This window comes from Salarias fasciatus (genome assembly GCF_902148845.1).
Source record: "Salarias fasciatus chromosome 23 unlocalized genomic scaffold, fSalaFa1.1 super_scaffold_20, whole genome shotgun sequence".
NCBI classification, from domain to species: Eukaryota; Metazoa; Chordata; class Actinopteri; order Blenniiformes; family Blenniidae; genus Salarias; species Salarias fasciatus.
The window spans coordinates 8,771,879-8,799,430 of NW_021941230.1; the positions used below are offsets into that span (position 1 = coordinate 8,771,879).

General features: G+C 48.1%; 1 protein-coding gene across 6 annotated transcripts; it reads left to right on the forward strand.

Moving 5' to 3' along the window:
- The first annotated feature begins 263 nt into the window (after positions 1–263).
- On the forward strand, positions 264–27,552 carry atp11a (ATPase phospholipid transporting 11A). Of its 6 annotated transcripts, XM_030086248.1 has the most exons (31): positions 267–431; positions 14,661–14,783; positions 15,152–15,241; positions 15,329–15,409; positions 15,503–15,610; positions 15,757–15,885; positions 16,002–16,105; positions 16,209–16,256; positions 16,363–16,427; positions 16,541–16,622; positions 17,158–17,308; positions 17,400–17,597; positions 17,677–17,790; positions 17,909–17,968; positions 18,063–18,229; positions 18,346–18,417; positions 18,520–18,593; positions 18,694–18,797; positions 19,037–19,218; positions 19,344–19,595; positions 19,677–19,854; positions 19,943–20,045; positions 20,128–20,273; positions 20,367–20,426; positions 20,535–20,662; positions 20,772–20,907; positions 21,548–21,571; positions 22,439–22,504; positions 22,590–22,693; positions 22,824–22,989; positions 24,932–27,552. In XM_030086248.1, the coding sequence occupies exons 1-31, from the start codon at positions 387–389 to the stop codon at positions 25,205–25,207; spliced, it is 3,636 nt and encodes a 1,211-aa protein (XP_029942108.1). In that variant the 5' UTR covers positions 267–386; the 3' UTR covers positions 25,208–27,552. The 6 variants fall into 6 exon arrangements, with proteins under 6 accessions (XP_029942111.1, XP_029942112.1, XP_029942107.1 ...); XM_030086251.1 differs by lacking the exon at positions 21,548–21,571 and having other exon boundaries at positions 264–431; positions 19,344–19,854; positions 24,932–25,044; positions 25,618–27,552; XM_030086252.1 differs by lacking the exon at positions 21,548–21,571 and adding an exon at positions 24,078–24,178 and having other exon boundaries at positions 265–431; positions 19,344–19,854; positions 24,932–25,065.

A 27,552-nucleotide genomic window follows, 5' to 3' on the forward strand; every position in this document is an offset into this window, starting at 1 on the left:
GCGGCCGCGAGACAAGAAGATTACCGGTCCGCGCGCACGTCGCGCAGAGACTGAGGGAGTCCGTGTGAGGGAAGGAAGGAAGGAAGGAGGAGGAGAAGGAGCGACGCACTTGTCCGTGCCTGTTTCTTTCCAAAGTGCGGCAGGCAGGCAGGCAGGAGCCGCTCACACGGACACTCCCCCGCTGGGAGCAGCCTCTGCCGGGCTCCGGAGGTGAGTTCAGGTCCGCAGCTTTTTCTGGGACCGAGCGCCTTTTTTTTTTTTTTTTTTTTTTTTTTTTTAACATTCAGGAAGAAGAGAGGAGAGGAAGTCATGGACAGAGGAGAGTTAACAGTGAAATAACATCTGAAAGAAGACTTCAAAACCAAGAGGAAGGACGGAGGGACACCATGGGGATGGATTTCAGCACCCTGCGGACCCTCATCAGCCGATATGTAAGTTCAACAAAACCACACAAATCCCCTTCTCCCTCTTCTGCTTCTAATCTGATGAAGCAGAAACAGAACAGGACACGAACTTTTATCCCGTTTGTGATCCCGTCATCCGGATGAAGTTTCGCTGAAGAACACGCGCTTTATTTGCGTTTATTGCAAGTTTGCAAGCCTATCATTTAGTATTGTTGTATATGAACAACTCCCTTTCAAATGAACCAAAACTCTCTGTGAGTTTTTATGTTGATAATAGAAGGAAAATATAGCAAAGAATACAAATCCAATAGGGAAAAATGCATTCTTGTAAAAAGCTGTACACACAAAATGTATGTAGAAATCAAAACAGTAATTTAGTACAGTAAATCCTGTACAGAAATATTCACATGGGTTTTATTTACTTGAATACATCTTTGTCTTTCACGCCTTCAAAAAAAAAAACAAAAAAAACAATTCTAAGAATATAGATTTGTAACTACACAGACTCCAACTGTGTTTCATTTTCATATCTTAATTTGGTACTTTTAAAGAAGGGAAATGCATTATTCAAACAGACCGAAGTCATCTTGGAGTTCACATTTTTATCAAAAACAGTAAAAGTGGTAATGTATACCTGTGTGTTTGAGTTGAGCTTAAGGTGTGAGTGAAGGCACTCGCTGTCCCAACTCACACGCTTTCACCTTTTAAATCAGCAAAGCAGGCAAATAAGTGAAAGGTGGAGTCGCTGCACAGGATTACCACTGAAGAAGCGTTGGCTTCATATCTGCTCATGACCCAGCACGCAGAGAAATGTGGGAGAACAGCAATTACCACTCATCTCACTGTTTGCACTCAGTGCTGCTGCTCTCTCTCTCTCTCTCTCTCTCTCTCTCTCTCTCTCTCTCTCTCTCTCTCTCTCTCTCTGTAGACTGCAAATGGAGCATGAATTATGTAATCCAGTTGTTTTCTCCCTGCCAGTCGAATCGATGCTCGGGAGAGGAGCAGCCGGTCTGTGTGGATGGATGTGGGTTGCATTAGGCTCCACGGTAATGTGTTTGACAATAATCCAGACGGAGCGAGCCCTGCTCACATGAGAGTTCATGCTCAGCTGAGGCTTAGACGTAGCCTCCCAACTGTTGCAGATAGCTGATTAAATAACCCCCCCCTCTCTGTTGTGTGGGGGGGGGGGGGGGGGGGTGGGTTAAATGGTGCCATATGGGAAGGAACGTGCAGAGCGAAGCCTGCAAACTGGTAGGATGTGGGATGCTGATGAGTCCGGCCGCTGTAGATGGTCTGGATAACTGCTTCACTCAAATGGGTTTGGGGTAAATTGATTGCGTTGCTGTTGTAAAGAAAAAAAAAAAAAAATCCGGATGCAGCGAAAAACACTGCTGAATTCTTAAGATGAACATTAGGAGCGTTTTATCTGTTTGTCAATACGGGGCTTTTATCAAATATCAGTCAATATTGTGATGGAGGACTCTCCTTTTAACCGTATTTTGCGAAACAAAACAGTGTTAGAAAAGCTTTCTTTTTTTATTAAGTTCATAAATCAAATTGAAAGCATTTAGATCATGAAGCACAAACCAGAAAAAGACAGATTGACAAAAATATTCACTGCTTTTAATTGATTTTAATATTCTGTTCAGTGGCAACAAATGCACCACAGTCATTTTGAAGAACTGCCCGATATTAAAGTTTGAAAGTTTCCTGGAAAAAATGAGCAGAAATGCTCCTTTATTTCACTCTTTTTTTTTTTTTTTAACATTCAATCCAGTTCATGGAGCTATAAAACAGCTCAGTCGGGTTGTTTTCAGTGTCTTTTCAATGTAATTCAAAGGTCTGTTCTCTGGATCGTTCTGGACCTGTTTATTGCATGGGCGTGAATGAAGCTGCCATCTCTGATTAGAATGTTATGTAAACCCGTGGCTCAATATTCCCGTGTTGGAACCTGAAAACTGTGTTATATCAGCAGTATAAGTTGCTTTATCAATGGAGACGCTTTGTTCCTCGTGCCCTCGTTTTTTGCAGTGAAGTTTGTCAGTAGTGATAAATCTCACCGAATAAGGAAAATTGCTTTTTTGTAAGCTGTTTTAATGTGATCAATCTTATGTATGAGGGTCTGGGATTTTTCTGGGCAGGACCTGCATGTCACCTTGCTTTGGGGCTATATTTCAACCTGGTCTGCCCTCTGGCTTTATCTGTGGAGTTTCAGTCCTAGTTGCTCTTTCGAATGGAGTGAGGACTTTTAAATCTCTGGTGTATTTTCCAGTATCGCGAGATTCTATCAAAATGTGACGGTTGAATCAAAAGGTGCAGAGATGACCAAATTTTATTTATACAAACAGAGTAAATGCAGCTGTCGTCGTTGGCCGCAAATAAGGCGAGTGTCTTATTTTTCTTCAACAGATGCCGAGCTCAGAGACGTAAAGGCACAAACGGGGAGTAACCTCGCATGCTGGCGTACCTCGTGTTCAGCGTTAAAGCAATACATTGGATTAGTGCTGCGGTGATCATTTGATTAGTCGGTCCTCAAGAAAAGTAGTTTCCGTCTCAGACGTGCCCGTTTATTTTCTGATTTTCTTTATTGATTCACCGAGTTGCGCGTTCATCGTCAGCTACATATAAGTAAAACAAATTATTCCTACATCAAGAAACCCGACGGCAGTGGAAGCACGTGTGTGTGAAGCCGGCCTGGAAAAAAACAGGAGTTCAACTGATTTGCATTACTTGAGCAACTCGTGTTGAGCTCTTGGACTTTGGATGAATGTGAGATCAGACAGCGAGCAACTGTTGATTCTGCTTCGTGGCCGAGTGAGCAAAAAGGCACGATGTGTGTGTAATGTCATGCATGTGTGTGTGCGGAGGTGAGGTGAGGCGGCCGGACGGCATTCCTCTGCCGCTGACTAATCCGCCACCCTGGACAGGAAGCGCCGCTCCTATCTCCTCGGCTTCCTGCCCTCAGACGGTGGATTACAGGGTTACTGGTGGTCACTATACCTTCACCCACCTAATCCATTTTACGAGCAATACTTCCAAATCCGAGCCAATCGCCGGACACTTGCTTGCTTGTGCGGCCGCCGGTTTGCTTTTCTAATTGGTACATGTTGTTTTCCGTCCGTTCGGCACGCCGTACTTTAACCATGTCGGCTGATCTGTGCACACGAGGCAGGAATTTGATGTGTGGAGTTGGCGAGCGGTGGCCGCCGCTCGTATTTCTCCCTCTGTCGCGGAGCCGGCCGCCCATCCAGCAGCAGGGGAGGTGGAATACGGCAGTAGCCAGGTGACGCAGAGGGCAGCGGCTCACGTTAACCGCCCGGCTCCGACGAGTTGTCAATAATTCATAAGCAGACCAGGTGACGGCGTGGAAGAAGGTCTGCGATGGAGCGTTCCGCTGTGTGTTCCTGCTCACCGCAGGGTTCGGGGGACTAAATGAAAACAACGGAAAAATGTTGTTAAAGTCTGCGTGGTGATAGGAGCGGGCTCGTGCGCATCGGCGGATAGCCTCATAAACACCTGCTCCTCCATACTGGCCGCAATCCACGAGGTGCGGGAGGAGAGGGGGTTAACCTCCTTACTGTAAAGGATTTACAGGCTCTCGCTAAGCCATTCGGTCTCAGGACATGTCTCAACACTTATCACTCGCGGCCATGCTGAGCTTTACCAGGAAAACACGGCGAAAAGTGAATCAAATGGAAGGAAATTTGGAAGATTTTTATTCTCGATTTTTGCTCTTTAAGGGGTTTCCCTTTTAAAAAGACGCGTGTTCGGGGCAGTTGGTGGCTGAATCAGGGGTGTCAAGCTCATTTCTGTCACTCATCAAGTTTCTCTTGTTGCGGTGCGGAGTATACAAGATAAAAATGTCTCCATCTTCCCTTCTGAAGACGCACCTGCTTGTCTGATCTCGCATCAACAGATTTCCTAGACTCAGAAGACAAAAAACAGGCAGACAAAATTGATTTGTTGCATTAAAAAGTCTGAAGCATTTCCTTAATGTTCTCTTTTCTTTTCTTTTTTTTTTTTTTTTTTTTTTTTTTAGCTGATGATACAAAAAGCCGATCGAGAATTCCTGTATCATTACTTTCTAAAATAGTCTGGCTCCTCATCGCGCCGCCCAAGCCGTACCTGCTGGGCGGCGCGAGCTCCATTAGGGGCTTGTATCGGCGTCGTTGCAGTAACATTAACGGCGTATTACAGCCCATTGAACAAGGAGACAGATGATGGATTGCCCTGGATTAATGGTGCATAGAGGCCTCTATCCAAAGAGAGAGACGGACGGAGCGAGCGAGCGAGCGAGCGCTGTTTGAACTCGGGTCATCATAATGACGCCGCTCCAGGTTGCGAGCGAAAGTGCTGAGGAGGGCAGGTACACCTTAATGTTCTCCCTGTCTGGGGGAATGATAGCTGGCGGACTCTGGGCCGGAACACACCATTCCCCACGGCCCCCGAGTCGGAGGCAGAAAAGTAAAGTGAAGAGCGTCTGCCTCCCTGCCGTCCCCCCCTTACCAAATGCTGATGTTGCACTGTGCCTCTCACCCCCCTCCCGCCCCCCCCCCCCCCATCTTCTATTTAGCTATAATGTCTCCCCTTTTCACCCCCTGTCTTTGCAGTAGCAGGCAGTCGTTGAAGGATTATCAAGTGTCGGGATTAATCGGCTTCTAGCACTTTTGAGAGGTTTTTTTTTTTTTTTTTTTTGGTGTTGACAGAGGAAACGAAGCAGAAGTTTACTTTTCCAATGCGTCGTCTCTGCTGCTGTCGTCTCCGTGACATTCGGCAAACACTTCATTTGTGTATATTTGCACTCCTCCTCTCAGTTCATTCTAAGGGAATAACCTCGAGTAACAAGCGCAGTGTCGTGCTTGTTGTCATGTCTAAAGAAAGTTGAGCCCTCGTTTACCTTCTTGTTCGTATCCAGACTTATTTTAAGCTCTAAGTTCAGACGCAGGCGAGGCGGCTGGTTATATTCGGACGCCCTCTTCAGCCTCCATTGTGCCACACGTCCGATTTTGCACCTGCAGGCGATCAAACTCGGGAATCAGGTTTTAGATCTGTCCTTGTTTCCATCCGATTGTCTTTGATTTTCGTGCTTGTGATGCCAACAGAATATTGAGCTCCGGCAGCGCCTCCTCGGGGACGGCAAAAAGCTTTTCCGCGATCTTTAGCTGGACCACTTGAGAGGCCACTTTTACCGTTCAAAGCCCTGCGAAGAGATGAATCACAACAACTTAGAAAGAATCCAATCTGCTCTTCCTGGAGGTGTGTTTGTTGCTGAGCCACTCAGCACGAACCCGGATTATAACTGCTGCCTCTGGAAGCACAGATGCTGCATGTGAGCTCACTGGATCACTCAACGGAAGGAGGACCGTTTGAGGAATTTGATGGCGGAAACAAACACGGCACCAGTGAGGTTCAAAACATTTCGATGTATTTTTTCTTATCGCAGCATTCGTCGGAGTGTACCCAAACTAAAAACCCCTGAAGGTGCCAGGAGCGGCATTTTAACATGAATAAATAATCACCACATTAATATTTGAGCGCAATTGCCACAAACAAAGCGGGATCCACCGGTAAATTTTCAGTCTTCTTTACATCAGGTGCCACCGTCAAGGTTTGAAGTGCTTTCGTTTTTGTGAGCAGCGTTTCCACGAAGTCAGCCGTCCGCACATTACTTTTATTCCTAAAACCAGGACGACCCTCGGCTGCTTAAGCGGTCCGTTCGGGTGGCGGCCGCGCTCCTTGACGGATGCTCAAGGTGGAAGAAGCCTTGTTTCCGCAAAAAGTCGGCTCCCGCTGCAGTTTTTAAGTGGTCGTAAAAATCCACACACAGTAAATACAAATCAACTGCGGCAGCGCCTTAAAAATAGCTCCAGGCACGCTGGTGCTTCGGAGGACTGGAGCTCGTCCAGGAGGATTTGTGCATCCAGGAAGCGCCTTGCTCTGCCAACACCAGGGGTGCATTGCATAATGTTGACTGCTTTCTGTTTAATGAGTAATTCCACTTTATTTCCTGCAGATGTGTGAAGAGACACATTTGTAATACCTGTAAATCGAATGGCAGCCTTTTTTTTTTTTTTTTGCTTCATCATGAATTGACTGAGTTGTTATAACTTGCAGGAATCCATAGGGCTACTGTATGCCCCGGTCAGGTGATCAGTCTCATGAGGACCACATGATGCATTTAGGTTCCCCTCTTTCTTTATTCTCTTCTTTTTTTCTCCCCCCTCCCAGTGAGATGCGATAAAAACCCCAACTGAGCAGTTTCTTCTTACATGTGAAATGGAAAGGTTAACATTGCCGAGGAGAGATGAGGATGTTTTGTGAAACGAGAGAAACTCCAGTAATCTCACTGTGATCCGGGGGAATTGGGGAAATACCATGCAGTCACACACACACACACACACACACACACACACACACACACACACACACTCGCATAAAGTGTGTGTGAGGCGTCAGGAGGGAGAGAGTGTGTCTCCTGAGTTTAGCAGGACAGAGCAGGAGACAGAGCCATAAAGCAGCCCGAGCAGGACCACAAACAGCGAGTGCAAATCAGACAGCAGACGCCTGTATGAACGTCTGAGGAGCAGCCGCTGCCTGCAGAGCGCCGTCAGACTGTTTCCTGACCTCCGTTTAATCATTATCCGAACCAGGACTGTCGACTATTAACTATTAAGCAGTAACATATTAACCTTTCTTTTTCAAATGTAAATTTTTATCTTTGTTGTGGCGCACAGTATACGCGGTAAACATGTCTATATTTTTGCAAAAAACAAACAAATTACCACAGAAAATGACTGAATGGATGGAATCTTTACAGTTTGGTTGGTTGGTTTTGCCAGATTGGAGCCTGTTGTGGGATTGTAACATGGAAATGCAATTTAAAAAAGGTAGCAAACAGCAGAAAACTATTGAAATATATACATGAAATACACTCCTTATGTTTTGGTTTTGTCACATCAGTCAAATTATATCTGAAATTTTTCTTTGATGTGTGTTTTTGGGCAGTCTGTTGCATCATTTTGAAAGTTTCTCCATGCAAAGAAACAGGAAAAAAAAAAAAAAAAGGCTTCAGACAGAGAAAGAGAGGGAGAAAGTTGGATTTGACCGCAGCTATTTTATCAGTTGATCATCATGTGATCAATTGAAAGTTCCCGGAGCTTGAACCAGAGAGACCAAGCGTGAGTAAGAAGCCAGCGAGAAGTCCGTCTGGCACCGGCAAACGTGCGGTGGAAGGGACAGAGATCGAGAGAGGGCCGAGGCGGACATGAGCGGTCGGGCTTTGATGAAGACGACAGGGAATCGGCTTCTCGCTGACGGGGAGTGAAGTGAAGCACCGCGGCTTGTCAGCATGAGGAGGGTGATTCAGGTACGGCTTTCATTTCCACAAATATTTGTCTGTCTCCTCGCTTCGGGCTCCATGCCCCCCCCCCCCACCCACCCCACCCGCTGCGTTGTTTCGCTCTTCTTTTGGCCTCGCCTCACTCTGGCATAGTTTTCCTGGGAAAGCAGTAACCCGGAGAGCCGGTGACGGACTGCGGAGACAGCTCCTCTCAAACCGGCATTCTGGAAAAAAAAAAGCTCACAAAGACGCTGAAGCGTGCGAGCGACACACACACACACACGGCGCGATGCCGACGTCTTTTTACCGGAACCGCCATTTATGGGGGTTCAGAGATGTTGAGTTCATTTCTCTTCGAATGGATTAAAGGGATTGTTTGTTCTTTGTTATGTACATTTTTACATTTGATGTGATTTATTTCAACGTAGTGATCATTTTAAAATGCTAAAATGTCGAATCATTTGCGGCTTCAGCTTCACTTTTCTCAATAGAGCTTAAAAATTTGTTGATGGGTTGTCAAAGTGCCGCAAAACGCAAAGAGAATTTTGTGTGTGTTTGTGTGTGTTAGAGAACCATTACTGGCAACACAACGTTGTAATAAACTCCATTTAGAAGCTGTCCTGAGGGCAGACATTCGGGAAGCCCGAGGAGTGCCCCCATTACGGCAAAAGTTGGAAAATAAACACTCGGAAAGAAGTTAAAGTATTTTGGCACTTTGCTCCGAAGTCCTCGGAGATGAGAGCAGGAAGTGAAAGCACCAGTGAGGTAACGTGAGGTGTGTGTGTGTGTGTGTGTGTGTGTGTGTGTGTGTGTGTGTGTGTGTCTGTAGGACTGACGGCTAATGGTGCCGTCACGCTCGGGAAGGTAAAGACTAACAGAAACCCCGGCGGATCGCAGGTTGTTACCGTTATCTGACTGCCACTGTAAATCCTCTGTCGGTGGATGAGTCAGGTCGGATTCCACTGAAACAAAAGATCCTCGGCGGAAACGCAGAAAGTGAGCAGCGGATGATTGCCTGTGCGGTGTATCTTTTTATATATATATGTATATAAATATATAAAACCAGCTGCTGATGCTGTATGAGCCAAACCAGCGGCTTCACCAGCTTCCAGGCTTTGGGCCAAGTTAATCGCCGGCGTGCTGCGGCCTCACATTCATCAGACGGACATGACATCAAGTGAAGTTTAAAAAGAAAGAAAAAACAAAAACCGCATGATTTCCCTGGACGATTGTTCTCCAGGGAATTTTTTTTTTTTTTAATACTTTTCTATTGTGCGGCTTTGAGTGAAAGAGCAGGAGTTATGTAAAGGTTGAGAATCCTGCGTTCTGTATCGAGATGAGTTTGTTTCCGTCATCTCCAAAAGAAATACTTTGTGTTTGCTGAAAGAGCAGCAGTGTGCAAATTAACCCCCCCCCCACTCCGCCGGTCGCTGCTTGAGAAAACACGGCCGGTTCCCCCGCTGACGTCCTCCGCTCGGCTGCGCTCGTGTGATCTCCGTCACTGCAGTCCCCAAATGCTCCAAGTTCTCTCTTTTTAGCCGCGGAAACACTCCCAGCATTCATGCCCGTGTGACCTGATTGCATTAGGCCCAGTCATGGGTCGGTCATGTGACAGCGGCGGCTCTCTCCTCCGCTGCATCCGTCCAACACACACACTCACACACACTCACAAACACTCCCAGCAGACACAGTGGAACAAGTGTGAATAGTGTGTAAGTTTATTCCCCAGATATCCGAAGAATGACGGCCCTTATCCACAGGAAACCCACAACAATAGTCTCCTGTGCGGCTCTGAGGGGAGGCGTGTCTCTCGGTGTGCCTGTCGGCCCGTCTGCCTCCCGACTGATCTGTCCTGCGTTAGCGGCGCGGCGACCGCCTGAAGCAGCAGCAGCAGCAGACATTAACGCTTCAGCTGGGATCCGGGGCGATCCAGTAATCGAACCGTCGGGTCCTCCGAGGGGTTTCGCGCGGAGCTCGCGAGGGAAACATGTTTTTGTGCTCAGGCAGGTGTTCGATTCCAGTTCTCCGCCGAGATCCGCCCTGTGAAAACCAGGCTAATGAATTTCTCTGGATAGAGGCTCCTCTCCTCTCCTCTCAGCTGTGCGATCAGCCGGCCCACATAAATGTTGAGAACAGGCGACTTTTCTATTTCAAGACCGTCTCCTCTGTGCGAAGGTGACGATCTCCAGAGCGTTTTCAGTCCCGCTGTTCTTTGATTTTTTCCATTACAAATCATGTCTTCACAGGATAAGAAATCCTTCCTCTGGGTCCATATTCATCATGATTACCTGCACAATGATTCCTTTTTTTTTTTTTCTTTAGCAGATTTGTTTGCTTTGTTTGAGCGTTTACCTGAAAAGAGAGGACACTTAGGGACATGCAGGTGCACAGCTGTGATAAAATCAGCTTGTGTTACACTCCTACACACACACGCGCGCGCGCAGGTAGACACAGGCTTGCAGAAGGAATGCTGAATCATAAAGTCTGACTCTGATTAATGTTATGCGACCCTTCTCTTTAAATTCCTTCCTACTGATTGTTATCAGTCTGACTGGATATTTTAGCCTCTTCACAGCTTGGCTGATGATGTTTATGAGGAGCTCCTGTAAGCCCGGCAGCCTTCTAACAATCTCTCGGCAGATTGCTCTCGCCTGTGCCGGAGACACGCCGTCGCGGCTAAAGGTTGAGGAGCGGCGTTGAGATGCGACGACGCAGATTTGTCGTGATCTTATTTGCGCCGGCCTGATGGCCCGAGCGAGGCTTGAGCGGCGTGGTGACAGATGGGAGGCACAGCTGGTCTTTAATCTGTGACTCAGGTAACACACACTCACAGGCAGATGCACACACACACACACACACACACACTGATATCATCAGAATCGCTCAGATAAAGATAATAACTGTCAAAGCGGCCGAGAGTCCGCGCCGTGAATCCTGTCCTCGCTATCTTTGACGGCGTGCTGCTGTCTCTCTCAGGAGTGCGTGTGCACGTTGCTGCCGTCGATCTTTTTGCAGCTTCCGGACTGAGCAGCTCTAAGTGTGGAGCTTTGTACGCTCGCGCGTTTATTCCGAGGCCAGAGTGCACAAGCGCTCGCGCACGCCCACGCCGCGTCCGTCTTTAATGCCGGATGATTGAGGGGCGGCGAGCGGGATTTCACTTATCTCTGCAAGCTCAGGGATAACAAGCGCTCACGCCGCGTGTGAGCGTCGTGTTCGTACATGCAGACCTGATATATGACACAGAATCTCAATGTGCGTGTGTGTGTGTGTGTGTGTGTGTGTGTGTGTGTCAGTCCTCGATATCGACGGGAGCAGGTCTCCGTCCTTCGCTGTTGCCGAGGCCGTTCGTCAAACAGCCGCCTGTTTCAGCGGGAGATAAAACACCGTGGGATTGGTCATCAGCGGAAACAGCCGGCGAGGGCTCTGAAGCTTCACGCCAACAATAGTTTGAGTGGCGAGCGGTGATTTCTCTCTCCGCTGCGCAACACTTTCCCCTAAATGTTATCTCCACTGGCCAGGCTCGTACAGGGCTACCTCCGGTACTCGCGTTTCTCTTCCTCCTGCAGTCTGAACAGTAAAATCTGACCGTGTTTGGAAACGCATCCGCTCTTAAATAACAGTTTCGGTATTTGCTTCTTTTTGAAGGTGGCTGATACAAATGAGAGGACTGTTGTTGCTCCGCAGAAATAGTTGCCGTTTGGTTTTGTCTTGCCCTTCATGTGTGCCTGAGTCAAACCAATCAAGAGGGTCATGCATAAGTCATGTGCTGTGCGAGGATCTTTTTCCTCACCGTGAAGATTAATTTCTACTCGAAAGCGTAAACATTATGCAGTGTAATCAAAAGTTTAGAAAAAGTCTCAGACTCTCCTGCATTTAAACAGGATTTGGGACTCCTGGTGTGTGTGTGTGTGTGTGTGTGTGTGTGTGTAAGGGGGAGCGCTCATTTCAGGAAGTGGTGCGTCCTCTGTGAAGGTGGGTGGGTCCGATGCTTCCTGTTTATGAAATGCTCTCAGTGTTCCTGATCACAGAGCCGCTTCCACTCGCTCACGCTGCGTTCAGGGCCTGTGGGAGAAGTGTGTGTGTATACCGTGTATGTGTGTGATTTGTAAAGCGCTCTCCTGCGCTCACGACGGGGTCAGGACAGGGTGTTGGAATATTGCATGACCTTGACCGGTCGGGTTGTTTCATTGACTGTGAAGAGAGAAATTCTCATCTGATGATGAAGTAAACTTTAGATATATATAAAAAAAACTGATAAAATAAATTTTATGTATCATGCTTTTCAACGAAAACTGGTTTTTTTTTTCCCAAGTTATCCATAAATGTTTTGAAAAGTGAAAAGAGGATATTTTTTTTGTCTGAAAATGCAACAACCTGAAATGTTGCACGTCCTCTATTCTTTTCCCAAAATAGCGCACAGTGTTAGATTCACTTCTTTAATACGCAGATTCACATCTGTACACCTGCGACATTGGTGCAGTCGTGTCAGTCCGGAGAGGATTTCTTCTCCTGTTGAAGAATTTTGAATAAGAAATAGAAATTTCAGTCAGAAACTTTTTTTTTTCTCCACACCGATCGATTCAACTACTGCCATATTTCTTGAATCATAAAGCAAAATTTTCAGCCTGCCCGTGGTCATAAGGTTCCATTTTCTGTGCAAAATCAGTCGCGTTGACGTTTGTCTGACGCAAGTAATCAGATGGCCGAAGTCGAGGGAAAACACGCACATAATTGACGCGGCGACATGTGACGCCCGTCTAAATATACCCCGCGTGTCAGTGACTACAGAGGGCGCTTTGTGTGCCGCCGTCCATGTGTACCTGCCCTCATGCATGTTTGATGCCGCAGAGATGTACGAGTCCGTCGGCGCTCCCCGAAGAGTTCCCTTCGCTCTGCGCTAATGCGGCTTTAAGGAAAGTGGATGTGGATGCTGAGCGACTGAGACAGAAACAAAGGCCGAGAGCTCTCTCCGCCCTCCTCTCCTGACCACAAATGTTTCCCTTTCCAACTATAAATACACCCCCCTGAAACCGGCCGCCTTCCGAAACGTGAGACGCGGCGAAAAGTGATTATCGGGATCCAGAATAGGCCCAAGTCTACGGTTACCTGCGAACGCCGAAAGGCCCCGGCGAACACAGCGCCGTTTTATTTCATAAGCGGGGCTTTTATTTTGTAAAAGACGCCGTTTTATTCGATTACGCGCAGACAGGCTTTCATGCGAAAAGCTTCGAATCCGGATGAAAGCTCGGCGCGATCGATAGGAGGGCGACCGTCGAGCTCAGAGGCCGTCCAGGTTTGCGGTGAGAGATGGAGAAGGGAGAGGTGGGAAAAGCAATAAACGCTGCATTACGGGCAAGCAGAGAGCCTGGAGAGAGAGAGAGTAGAGCGCCGATCCTCGTGGAGCGCCATCTGTTTAAACTCAACAGAAACGGTCGACACGCGTGCGCGCGCGGTCGTCAGATTCAAAGTGAGGCCGCAGGGATGTTCCAACAAGTAACGCCGGCGGAAAACAGTGGGAATCAGATCAATCAGCGTAATGGGGATATTACACAGAAGAAAAGCTTCAAAAACTCTCGAAAAAAGATCAATTCCCGCCGTTCCTTCACTCTCAGTAGATAGTTGGAGGTCACGGCGTATAAATAGATCTCCATCCTGAACAAGGTAACGGTAGAGACAATCAGGAGAGCGAGGAAAGTGGGCCACGCAGCCTCCTGCACGCTCAGTATTTCTACAATACACTGACTGGTATTCTTGCGGCTGACAGCCACGTTACGCGTCGGTGTTTTTTGGCTGTCAAAATAAGAGGATTAGAGTTCGGCTGCCTTGTCCAGACGCGTCTCCGGCTCCGCTAAAAGCGATCAGCCGCTTGAAAATCGTCCGCTGCCTGCAGAGACACGAAGATCTTTCAGACAGCCGTCGCATCAATAAAGAGCGCGTGTGATCTGCGCCACGTTCAGGCGCCGACGTTAACGGACCCCAAACCCTACCAGACAGTCCAAAAAATGTAAATGCGCGTGCGTCCCCCGTCTGATTCCAGATAATGCAGTCTCGTCGCGGAGAATATAATGTTACTCAAAGTTCAGCGAGATTCATTTTGTGCGGTCCTCAGATCCAGCCGATCAGAAAAGGATTTAGTGCTGCGTCTGCAGGTCCGGTCCTGTCTGAGCCGCTCCGGGGCCCGATACGTCTGACTCACAATTTTTTTTTTAGCTGTAACCGGAGCCGGAGAGTATCTGAACGCCGTGTTGTTGTTGTTGTTGTTGTTGTAGCAATGCTTGCAGAAATTGTAATTGAAGATACGTCTGAGCATCAAACGTCGCTGTCAGGACATTTTTTTTTTTTTTGAAATGTTCAACTTCAGGGCATTTTAAAGTTTGGCTGACTGTGCGAAAATGTTCTGCACGAGCTGAATAATTCAGGTCTTTTTTTTTTTTTTCTTCCTGCATATATTTATATAGATAGTTTGTAATGGATGACGCGTGCAGTATTTAACATAAATAAATGAATCATTAGCACTTAAAACCGGAGACATTGGAATTGCCATAACCCAATCAAGTGCTACTGGGAAGCCGCTCTGATGGTCTGTCCAGTAACTTTGCCTGCTTGCATTTGAAGGTCAGTGAGCTAAAAATCGAGACCAGGACTCGGCTTTCCTGGAATGATCGGTAGAATAGTAGAAGCTCAACATGAGGACGCGCTCGCGTCCCGTCGGCCTGTGCGTGGGAGAGAGCGTGTGCGCTTGTGTGTTTGCATTCCAGTCTGAATCACATGCAGGTTTGTGTAACCGTGGCAACGAAAGCTCCCCTTTCATTGTGGCCCGCCGCCGCGGAGGTCTCCGGCGGCCGCAGCCGTACCTGTCCAGGTGAAAATGAAAAGGCAAAAAAAAAAAAACACTTTTTTCCCCCTTCCTCCCGCAGTGCGTCGGCGAGGAGAACTGGGTCGACAGCCGCACGATTTACATCGGACACAAGGAGCCTCCTCCAGGAACCGAGGCCTTCATACAGCAACGATTTCCCGACAACAGAATAGTCTCCTCCAAGGTCGGCGAAGACGCACGCACACGCACACACACACCATTCAGAATCCATTACATGCACTGTACTTCACTAAATGCAGGCCAGCAGGGTGTAAATAATCAAACAGAAGCGCTGATTGAAGAATCACGGCTCACACTACAGTATATTTCGGCTGTTTTTTTTTTTGTTTGTTTTTTTTGCTATTGTTATTGTGTGGGTGTCTCACTTTTCTACTCTGCGTATAAAAGAGTAATCAGGAAACATGGCGTGATTTAACAGATGCTGTCATTCGTCCCAGTTTACTCAGTGATGTACTGATCGATTTCTTGCTTTGTTTTGATGGCGGTAATTCTTTTTAACGTCCTCCTTTGTGGCTTTCCTCATGTCTTCAGTACACGTTTTGGAATTTCATCCCGAAGAACATGTTTGAGCAGTTCAGGAGAGTGGCCAACTTCTACTTTCTCATCATCTTTCTGGTTCAGGTACAAGTTTTTGTCCTGTTGGTTGTGAATTATTTACAACCGTGCATTTCTAAGCTTATTCGCGTCCTCTTCTGTTCGCCGCCTCAGCTGATCATCGACACGCCCACCAGTCCCATCACCAGCGGACTCCCTCTCTTCTTTGTCATCACGGTCACCGCCATCAAACAGGTGAGAGTCAGCCGGTCCGTGCACGCCGCCCGTGCACTGCGCACGACCACTGTCACTACCCTCCGTGTGTCTGCGTCTCTCTCTCTCTTCCAGGGCTATGAAGACTGGCTGAGACACAAAGCGGACAACGCCGTCAACCGGTGTCCGGTGCACGTGGTGCAGCATGGGAAAGTGGTCCGCAAGCAAAGTCGCAAGCTCAGGGTGTGTGTGTGTGTGTGTGTGTGTGTGTGCGTCGCGTAACGTGGACAGAACTTCGCTGCAGAGATTTGTCCGTATCGGTGTGCATTTACTTACAACGCAAACGCATTTCCGAGACGCACGCTCATGGCGCCCCGTCCTCGTGTCAGGTGGGAGACGTCGTCTTTGTGAAAGAAGACGAGAGTTTCCCCTGCGATCTGATCCTTCTCTCCACGTCTCGAGACGACGGGACGTGCTACGTGACGACGGCCAGCCTGGATGGAGAGAGCAGCCACAAGGTGCGTCGTCTTTACCCGTCTAATCATACATCATGTGCAACCAGTGATTCACGGTTTCTCTTCACCTTTCATCGCTCCCTTCTCTGATTGGTCCGCGTCCCTCGTTCTCTTGCAAGACGTACTACGCCGTTCAGGACACAAAAGCCTACAGCACAGAGAAGGAGGTGGACTCCATTCACGCCACGATAGAGTGCGAGCAGCCGCAGCCAGACCTTTACAAGTCAGTAAGACTCACGCACGCTCGAACAAAGCTGTAACAAATGATTGGTTGAGACCTTTTTTTTTTTTTTTTTTTTTTTTTTTTTTTGTCAATCTCTCCACAGATTCGTGGGCCGTATCAATATCTACATGGGAAACGAGCCGGTGGCCAGGTAGCCACACCCCCATGCAGACAGCCTGACGTCTCGATGCAGAGAAATGCAGGATTAGACGTTTTAGAAGTTTCTAGATCTTAATTTCTAATGATTTTGTCTCCAGGCCGTTAGGATCCGAAAACCTGCTTCTCCGTGGAGCCACACTCAAGAACACCGAATATATCTATGGTATGTTTTTTTTTTTTTTGAAACGTTTATCTTGATCATTTACTTAAAAAAACAAAAAAACAAAGGAGAATTGGTGGAATTCTAAGCTTTCTAAACCGTTTTCCTCCTGTTAGCGGTTGCTATCTACACTGGCATGGAAACCAAGATGGCGCTCAACTACCAGTCCAAGTCCCAGAAAAGATCCGCAGTGGAGAAGTAAGCTCTGCCTCTCCTCGTCAACCGTCTGAGAGAGAGAAAAAAAAAAAAAAACCTGTTAGCATCGATTGACATCCTTATGCAAGCTCGGCAGTCTTTGGCAGCGTCCCTCTTGTCTGTCAACAGCGGATTAGATAATCATTTATATATATATATATATTTTTTTTTTTTTTACCCATCCCTCCGTCCATCTGCTCACTTTTCACGTCTTGGTTTATTCACTGACTGGAGATCTGCGGCTCGCTCCTCTGACTGGATCAATGTTCTTTCCATCTGGCGCTGAGAGCCTTGCGTCCAGATGGCCGTGTAGCGATGACTGACTGGAGGCGGACTGCATTCACACTCGGTCACAGTGCGCGCCGGAATAATTCAATGGAGTTACTTTGACAAAAATTCACGCGGCTCGGAGGTGATCTCCGATTTGTTCCTCGAGTTTCGGTCTCTATGCAGACAAATGTGGCTCTTTCTACGTTTTTAAAGTAAACGGTCTTGAAGGAAGTGTCTGCGTCTCGCCTCGTGCCGTCTCCCTCTGCAGGTCGATGAACGCCTACCTGGTGGTTTACCTCTGCATCCTCATCGGCAAGGCCGTCATCAACACGGTGCTGAAATACGCCTGGCAGGCCGACCCCAACAGAGACGAGCCCTGGTACAACGAGCGCACCGAAACCGAGAGGCAGCGGCACGTCGTGAGTGCTTCAGTTACATCGCATTGCGTCGCATCGCACGGCCGTCCGCATTCCTCACGCTCTTCCTCCTCCTCCTCCTCCTCCTCCTCAGCTGATCAGGGCGTTCACAGACTTCTTGGCCTTCATGGTTCTTTTCAACTACATCATCCCCGTCTCCATGTACGTCACCGTGGAGATGCAGAAGTTCCTCGGCTCCTACTTCATCATGTGGGACGACGAGATGTTCGACGAGGAGCTGGGCGAGCGAGCCGTGGTCAACACGTCGGACCTGAACGAGGAGCTGGGGCAGGTGAGGGGACGGCGGCTCGCTCTCGGCAGGATCGCCGCGGGCGTTTTCCGCACTGACGCTCCGCTGCTGCGCTCTCCAGGTGGAGTATGTGTTCACGGACAAGACGGGGACGCTGACGGAGAACAACATGGAGTTCATTGAGTGCTGCGTGGACGGACACGTCTACGTGCCGCACGCCATCTGCAACGGACAGGTAACGGGCCGATCCATGAGCCCCAGCCGCCAAAGTAATAAAACGTTCACTTCCAGGATAAAGAGATAAAAGTAAATTAAAGGTAAAATGAAAGATAAAACTCACTTTTTCCTTCCAGGTGATGCCCGGCGCCTCAGGTATGGACATGATTGACACGTCTCCAGGCCCCGGTGCGCGGGTGAGCTGATTTTTTTTTTTTTTTCAGTGTGTGTGTGTGTGTGTGTGTGTGTGTGTGTGTCTGCGTGGCTGACAGACCTGCTCGTCCGTCGCAGGAGCGCGAGGAGCTGTTCTTCCGGGCGCTGTGCCTGTGCCACACGGTGCAGGTGAAGGAGGAGGAGACGGTGGACGGGATCAAACACGGCCTCCACCAGGGCAAGTCGTCGTCCTTCTACATCTCCTCGTCTCCGGACGAGGTGGCGCTGGTGGAGGGAATGAAGAGGTGAGGCGCGCGCTCCCGGGCCGGACGTCGGCGCTTCGTTCGATGCGACTGCAGAAAAAAATAATCACGCGGTTTTATTCAAAAATATATATTTTTTTATGTGTGTTATCCTGCAGGCTCGGCTTCACCTACCTGAGGCTCAAAGACGGTCAGATGGAGATCTTGAACAGGGAAGATGAAATTGAAAAGTGAGTCACGTTGTCAAAACATTTCTGCTGCCGCTGTTTGTATTTGAGCTTTTTGCGTTCTCAATCGTCCCTTCGCTTCGTCCCCTCTTTTTCTTCCGTTAGGTTTGAGCTCCTGGAGGTTTTGACGTTCGACTCGGTCAGGCGGCGGATGAGCGTCATAGTCCGGGCGAGCACCGGTAACTCGCGTCACCGCGCGTTGCTTTAGTCGACCTCCGTGTGTGTGGGTTTTTTTTTTTTTTTTTGTCCCTCTGACGCGGTTTTCTGATCCCCGAGCAGGCGAGGTGTACCTGTTTGTCAAAGGAGCGGACTCCTCCATCTTTCCCCGGGTCGTCTCGGGCAAGGTGGATCAGATCAGAGCTCGGGTGGAGCAAAACGCTGTGGTGAGAGAGCGCGCACACACACACACACACACACACACACACACACACACACACACACACACAGACACCCTTAATTCTGTCATTTCCAGAGTTACGCTCACATGGTTTCCATAGCGACCACAGGAAGCGATTCAGAACGACCCCTTGTCAGTGTAATTTTTATTGAGGCTCTAACACACTGACATCTGGAGCCTGGGCTTCAGTTGGTTTTGTTTGAAATCTTCGGAATTCCGTTGCAGGAGGGCCTGAGGACGCTCTGCGTCGCCTATCGCCGCCTGAACCCCGATCAGTATCAGGAGGTCTGCCACCTGCTGAGCGCGGCCAAGCTGGCGCTGCAGGACCGGGACAAGCGGCTGGCCGAGGCCTACGACCTCATCGAGAAAGACCTGATCCTGCTGGGAGCCACCGCCGTGGAGGACAGGTGCTTCACAAATAGATTGAAATCGTGCACGTCAACTCTTTAATTGCACTTGTGAGGACTTGAATACGCAGCGTCAGCAAATTAATGCACTTTATTTGCGTTCGTTCCGCTTTCCGAAACCGCAGGCTGCAAGAAAAAGCCGCAGACACCATCGAGTCGCTCCACAAAGCCGGCATGAAGGTGTGGGTGCTCACCGGGGACAAGATGGAGACGGCGGCCGCGACGTGCTACGCCAGCAAGCTGTTTCGACGCAACACGCAGATCCTGGAGCTGACCACCAAGCGCACGGAGGAGCAGAGCCTCCACGACGTCCTGTTCGACCTGAGCAGGACGGTCCTGAGGCAGCACGGCGGAATGACGCGGGACGCCTTCTCCGGGTGCGTCTCGCACGAACCGCCGACGCCTCGTGTCGACGTCCCGGCACTTACCGGGCCTGGTGTGTGTGTGTGTGTGTCCAGATTATCAGGCGACTGCACCGACTACGGCCTGATCATCGACGGAGCCACCCTGTCCGCGGTCATGAGGCCCGGCCAGGAGGATTCCAACTCAGGGAATTACAAAGAGATCTTCCTGGAAATCTGTAGAAACTGCAGCGCGGTGCTCTGCTGTCGAATGGCGCCGCTTCAGAAAGCTCACGTAATGAAGAAAAACAAAAAAAAAACACAGCACGTGGATGCCGAGGTTGCTCTGAGTTGCGCTACATCCCTTCTTTTCGCTCCTCCAGATCGTCAAGTTAATAAAAGCCTCCAAGGAGCATCCCATCACGCTCGCCATCGGGGACGGAGCCAACGACGTCAGCATGATCCTGGAGGCTCATGTCGGCATCGGTGAGTGTCCGCGGGGTCATATTGGGTTCGGGGGGGTTAAAAAATGGGGAAACACGCTGTTGATGTTGTCGAACACCTACAGGCATCATGGGTAAGGAGGGGCGCCAAGCCGTGAGGAACAGCGACTACGCCATCCCGAAGTTCAAACACCTGAAGAAGATGCTGCTGGTTCACGGACACTACTACTACATCCGCATCTCCGAGCTGGTGCAATACTTCTTCTACAAGGTAGTCTCTTCCTCAGTGTTCAGTTGAAGCCCGTCCAGTCATCTTGCCTTTTTCTCACCAACTTTCATTCCTTTTTTTCTTTTTTCCCCCCAGAATGTGTGTTTCATCTTCCCCCAGTTCCTCTACCAGTTCTTCTGTGGCTTCTCTCAACAGGTAGACACACACACACACACACGCAAATAAACAGCGAATCACGATTTAAGCCGTGAGCCGCAGGTGAAATACGATCCAACGCCGCCGCCCCTTTTTTTAAATCCCCAGCCGCTGTACGACACGGCGTACCTGACGCTCTACAACATCAGCTTCACGTCGCTGCCCATCCTGCTCTACAGCCTCATCGAGCAGCACATCAACATGGACATCCTGAAGAAGGACCCCTCGCTCTACAGGTCCGCGAATTTAAAGCGGCTCTTCGCCGAGATCACCACGGAAATCCAAGCAGCAGATGTTCCCATCAGTTTTATGGCGCTAACTGTCGTTATTCTCGCTCCCATGCAGAGATATTGCAAAGAACTCCATGCTGCAGTGGTCCACCTTCATATACTGGACAGTGCTGGGCGTGTATGACGCCGTCGTGATGTTCTTCGGCGCTTACTTCCTGTTCGACAACACCACCTTCACCAGCAACGGACAGGTAACAGCAGCAGCCCCTCTCTCTCTTTCTCTTTCGTTTCTCTGCAGGAGCTCAACTTATTACGAAGCGCATATCTAAATGTTAATTTTTCATCTGACTGCCCGTCACGAATCCGGACTCCAGCGTATAAAAACACATCAAACCTCTCTTCAAAGAAACGGACTTTTTATTGCAATCCATTTGCCACCGTCGCACATGCCTCACATACCGAATGTCCAGTCGTTCACAGAAAATCGTTCTGGTTTTCAAGCAGTTTCCCCATGAAAAGACTTTTTTTTCACGTGTTTTTTTCTCTTGCCACATGTTGTTTCAGTCTTTGTGGATTCTCTATAAATACATCCAAATACATATAAAAGCTCATAAAGTTCCCTCCATTCTTCCAATACACAACTGTAGTCTCCTCTCTAATTTTTGCTCTCTCTTAAAAGTTTCAGACCTTTTTAAGTTGCCTGGTTTTCCTTGATTTATTTTTTTCTCTTTTTTTTTTTTCACGTTTTCTTCCTCCTCAGCTCCGAAAAACTGTTCATTTTTGTTAATGATTTTCTTCCGGCCATATCTTTCTCCTCCGTCTCACTGTCCTCTTACCTTTGTGTTGCTGTTTCTTTTTTTTTTTTTTGTTGCTTCTCGCTCCTTCTCCCAGCTAATGACAACCAACACACAGATGGTAAGCCTGTCCCTCTCTCTCTGTCATCTCGGCCTCGCTCGCCCCACTTTCCCACCGTCCATCACACATCTCTTAATGCCTGCCTGTCGGAACGTCACCTGTAGCCTTTTTTTGTTGTAGTGAACCTCGCTGTCCTGCATTCATGCTCCCGGTGATCACGCACCTCAGTAACACGCTTTGTGTGTGTGTGTGTGTGTGTGTGTAAAAGCGGCGGATGAATGAGCGTAGAGAAAACGTTTTGTTTTGCCCGCTTCCATTACAGGACATTTGAGCCATTTCTGTCTTTGTAATCTAATTCTTCTGCAGCCCGACGACTCTTTGACAACGTCGGGCCTATTTATGTTGGATATTGGGTGCTTTTGAAACCACGCAGCGAAAGTATGGTTACCAACAGATCAGTAAAATCGAAATGCAACGCCACGACAGGTAGACGAGGCTTGTTGCAACGACTGTAAACGTCCTCCTCGCCGTAAAACCGCACGAGCAAGCCCCGTGCAAATTCTGAGTAGACGAGGTAAACTTGTTTCGCGCTGGCTTTCAGGATGTTTAGTGTGTGTTTAGTGAAATAGGTTGTTTGTCTTTTTCTTTTTTGTAAAACGTCTCACCGTCGCCGCGTCTCATCCATGAGTCAGCTGAGCATCGACGCCTCACCTGAATGTTTTCACCCGAGCTCCCTGCCATCTGTTTGATTGATTGATTCCTTAGTTTATCTTTCTGTTTCATTAGAAAATAAAATAAAAAAAAAAAATAATAAAAAAAACTGCAGGTTTGCGATGTCTTCTACGATAAATTAAAAAAACATGACGTGTTTATTAAAAGTCCAACTTCTTGAGCTTAACTGCAGCTGTTGCCACTTTTGCCCTGCAGATGTTTGGAAATTGGACGTTCGGGACTCTGGTCTTCACCGTGCTCGTCTTCACAGTCACATTCAAGGTAAACACACACACACACACACACACACATATACATACAGTTTATACCAATTGATGTCACTAAAGCAAGCTTTGCGATTGTCCAGCTGGCTCTGGACACTCACTACTGGACGTGGATCAACCACTTTGTCATCTGGGGCTCGCTGATCTTCTTCGTGGTCTTCTCTCTGCTGTGGGGAGGAATCATCTGGTACGCTTCAAAACACAAATCCATCAAGCAGATGAAAAAGGCTGAATCAAGACAGTCGTGGAGCCGCTTCCTCTCCTCTCCTCTCCTCTCCTCTCCATCCACCCGGTCCGTTCTTCTCTTCCCTCTCCAGGCCCTTCCTCAACTACCAGAGGATGTACTACGTGTTCATGCAGATGCTGTCCAGCGGCCCGGCCTGGCTCAGCATCATCCTCCTCGTCACGGCCAGCCTGCTGCCGGACGTGGTCAAAAAGGTCATCTGGAGGGCGCTGTGGCCGTCCACCACTGAGCGCATACAGGTGGGTTCAGTACTCGGTCACGGCGGGCTTTTCTGCAAATATGTTGTGGATATTGCTAAAAAAAAGAAAAAAAAAGAAACAATGATTAAATAGCATTGAATTGGAAGAAACCAGAAAAATGTGGCGTCTAACTGGTAGCTGTGGGTCAGCAGGCGTACGCCGGGTTCGGCTACATTCCTGCCCTGCTGGATGTAAGTCGGCCAGCCTTCTCATCTGCGTGCGGTGCTTCTGCATTTCCAACGAGAACGGATTTACGCGTTCATTTTTTTTTTTTTTTCCTGTCGTTCCTCAATCTGAGTCAGGAGAAAACTGAACAAATCATCACAGTCGGATTGAAATTTAGCATCAGAAGATGAACAAATTACACTGCATCCTCCTAAGAAAAAACAAACAAACAAACAAAGGCCCGAGTTGTTGAGACGAAGCTGTTAATAATACAAATGCAGTGGATGAGGGCGTCGCCAGTTTGGGGATTGATTGAGAAGATTTGCTTGACTGTGTGTGTTATCTGTTTGCAGTGAAGTTGGAAATCTCTGCAGCCCCAAAACAGCCCTTCTTCCTCCTCCTCTGTGTTTGAACTAACAGCTGCGATTGTGGAGTGCTAATAATAATATTAATAATAATAATAACAATAATAATCAACCTCATGAAATGCTTCTGTTCCTCTGAGAGAAAAAAAAATCCTGTCCTGTAAAGACTTGCTGCATAACTGTCTTCTTTCCAGAGCTGTAACTTTTCCCCTCTCCTCTTCCTCCTCCTCTTCCTCTTCCCTCTTCGCTCCTGTTGCTCCTCCCGGGGCAGACTAAGCGCCGGTGCCTTGCCTCCGAGCCCTCCACCATCTTTATGCTGTCTCAGACCTCCAGCAGAATGAGTTTCTAGCTGAGCCCTCCCAGAGGTGACCCTCTGCCCTTCCTCCTCCCCTCCTCCTCGCCTCTTTTTCCACTCCCCCTTTTTCTCTGTTTTGCACGTCTTTGCTCTCCCGTCTGAGCGCACGCTTCTGCATTCACGCCTGATTTTGTGCGATGACCAGACCTGCAACGTGTTTGTCTTCAAAATGTGTGTGTGTGTGTGTGTGTGTGTGTCCACAGCGTGTTAGGGATGACAGGTTTGCCATGGAGCTGACCTCCTACAGCTCTGACTCCTTACTTGATGGCATAGCCGTCAGAGAAGGCTAGAGGGCTTCAGCACGGTAAAGCCGGCTCCTGTGTGCCTTGACGGCCTTCCTCTGGTGCGCGGTTTTCCCCACTGGACTTTTTGGATATATATATATATTTTTTTTTTTTTTCTTCTTCTTCTTTTTACCAGACTAACAAATGGGTTGCAGCTTGTTGCATAATGTGTGTGAAGAGCTCAGGAGGTTGCGGTTGCATCGCGTGGGGCGCTGCCGCCATCTAGTGGCGAATCTCACTGCTGCAGAAACACAACGTTGCGACTCAGTGGGGGGACTGGACGTTTGCATGATTCATTTTCATTTTTATTGGCATTTGCATGAATTTTGTGGAGTGTCAAGGGTGATTTTATTTATTTATGTTTTTCTTTTTTTTTTCTTGTGCTTGTATCGTGGTGCTTTTTCATGTGGAGGGGACATTTTTTTTGTCACTGTTGCCCAAAACGTATCACCAATTTAATATGTTATAAGACTTAATTAAACAGCTTTTTTAGCACAAGGAAGCGTCCAGAACATTCACTCTGGAATTACTTCACCATTTATTTCTGTGAAATCTTGGCCACGGTTCACATTCAGATGATAAAAATTAAATGGTAAAGCTTCAAGTTTTAATGAGAAAAGGGGGAATATGGTTCGTTTTGGCCACATGGGGCAGCAGTGTTTCCTCCAACCTCTCTCTACCAGCTCCTCACTGTCCTCCTCCAGTGCTGATGTCCTGTCGGCCCTCCTTCCGGTTGGCTCACTGTCTTTCTCCCTCTCTCCACGCCGGCGCAGAACGCTGATAAGCTCTACAAGGGCCAGCTGTCGGAGTTCACCCCCCTGGCGTCCCTCCACGCCCCGCCCAGCCGCCGCCGCGGAGGCCCGGACAACCAAAGGAACCCTCGAAGGTCTGAACGCCTCGCCAAGAAAATCATGTTCACGCGCTGGCAGAGAGCGCCGCCAGACTACTGCACCTTCGCCCCGCTCCTCCGATTCGCAGATGGCTCTCGCCATCCTCCGAGGCGGGGCCACGCCCCCCGCGGCGGGGCGGGCCCCGAGACCTCGGTCTAACGCATCCCTTCCCGCCCTGTTCCTTTCGCTCCGATTTGCATCTGCTGAGAGTGGAAGACGGCGCTCGGAGGAGTTTAGAGTGAAAGTGGCCTTCGTAGCCGCTGTGGCGTGGACGGCGGCGGGCAGGACGCCGTCCGCAGGCTGCCACCGCCGCCGCCAGGAGGAAGGGACACTCCTGAAACCTGCGCTGTGGCCCTTTACATGAAGTGTGCTTTACTCATATGACCTAGAACGGTGAATGTGATGATGATGAGGAAGAAGAAAGAAGAAGACTGTAACCCGCTTTAAGTCTTCTCTGTGACCTAAAGGTGTTTCTTGTCTTTTAACTCCTCCCATCTCTCCTCCCGCTCCTCTCTCCGTCTGCCCCCCCCCCCCCCCCCCCCCCACTCTCCACTCTCCACTCTCCATAGGACTAACTGGTGTTGCCTGTGTGCAAACATGTTGTCCAGAAACACTCCGTAGGACTCTGAGGTCAGATCCTACATCGGTGTCGGGAGGCGTGTGTGTTAGACCAGGAAAGCTGAGTGTCGCCAAGCGACTCGGGAGTTTTTACTTTTTGTTTTTGTAACATTAAAACAAAAAAAAAGACTAATTCCTGGTTTGCAGGCAACACTTCAGCTTTCAAATGTTTGTTTAGAGTGCTTTGTAGATGTGCGTGCGTGCGTGTGCGTAATCAACTCTAGAATCTCTCGTCTAACTCAGTCCTATATAGATATAATCAGTATATCGATATGTGGCTCCAAGCTTCATAGAATCCAGTAGAAAATGGCTGTTTTTCTGATTGCCTTAATGCCACTCTGTAAATACCACAACGTTTCCTCGTACCAAAGAAAGATAAGCGAAACCTTCACTGTGGGGTTTATCCGATGAGAAGAGAAGCAGCACAGAGGACGTCGAGTGTTTTAAGCAAACAGCTTGAAAAGCTTTCGTTTTTAAAACTGTGCAGCTACGACCATCCTGAACGAACCATCCCGAAAATAACCCCGGAAAAAACCGGCTCTGGTCTTGATTGAAGTGCCCACTGATACTCGATGCCTTAGATGCCCAAGATGAGAACGCACACACACACGTTTTCACGTTAAGAAAAAAAAGCACTGATACACTTTAAAGGTCGATTTCTGTCTTAAATATACATAAACATCCAAACCAGACGTACTGCAGGATTTATGAGAACCAGATTCATGAACGTAAGTTTTTGGAATTGGTAAGAATTTGAAAATGAAATGAGATATTTAGAGTTTCTCGTATTTGCTTCATCATCGTTCAAAAGCCTTACAATGTGGAAAATATTTCTTTTTTTTTTTTTTTTTTTAGATATTACTACAACCTTCAACAGTTTGTTTTAAAATGTGTGAGTTTTCTTTTTTTTTTTTTTTTAATCAGACTGAATCTGCCTGAAAAAAAAAAAAAAAACAAACCCAAAACTTTGAAACTATTGATGGAAAGTTTAAGGAATGCGAACGCACAAGTGAAGTAGTTTTAAACTGTGGTTTGGTTATTGTGCGGAGAGAAAAAAAGAGGAGTAACCACAGATCAGGTGCTTGCAGCTTCACTGCTGGAAGGAACAAAGACGAGGAGAAGGAAGGAAGAATGGATTCCGTGTGAAGTCCTGCACGTTTATGGAAAAAAAAAATAAGTTCAGGTTGAAGCATTTTTATCATTTTCAGGCGTATTCATTCCGGTTTTTTGTGCTGAGAACCTGCGAAGCCGAGATTCTAACAAAGCTCGTTCACGTCTTTTAAAACAACTTTTTGTTGAAGGGTTTGAATGTATTCACTTCACACAACCTTCTCCTCAGCGCAGAGTCCTCAGACGAGAGATGTTGAATACTGCATTCAACCCCTTTTCTTCTCTTTCTTTGTAGCTCTTTCTCTCTCTTTTTCTTCTCTCTCTCTCTCTCTCTCTCTCTCTCTCTGCTGAAGGAAGTTTTCCTACCTCTGTGACAGTCGTCTCATCACCATCACCTCCTCGTCAGTCCTCCTCACTGCATCTTCTCGGCCATCCGTCCGTCGCTCCATCTGTTGTGTGCAACGATAGAAATGAGGTTGTTTTTTTTTTGTTTGTTTTTTTTGTACTCTCTTATTAACCCTTCCAGGAAAAACCAAAGCCTTTTGCCGCCGTAGAGGAACTTTTAGCTGCTTTTACATTATTAGGTGCCTTTCCGCTGTAGTCCGCAGTCGCCCGTCGGTCCGTCTCTGCTCGCTTTCGTTCGATATAGGTACAAAGTCCCTGCAGCTGAGGAGAGACTGAGAGAACGGAGAAGTTACCGAGGGGGGGGGAAAAATGAATGTAAAAAGAAAAAAAAAACACACACAATCAACAAACTAATTGTAAAGCATTTGCAC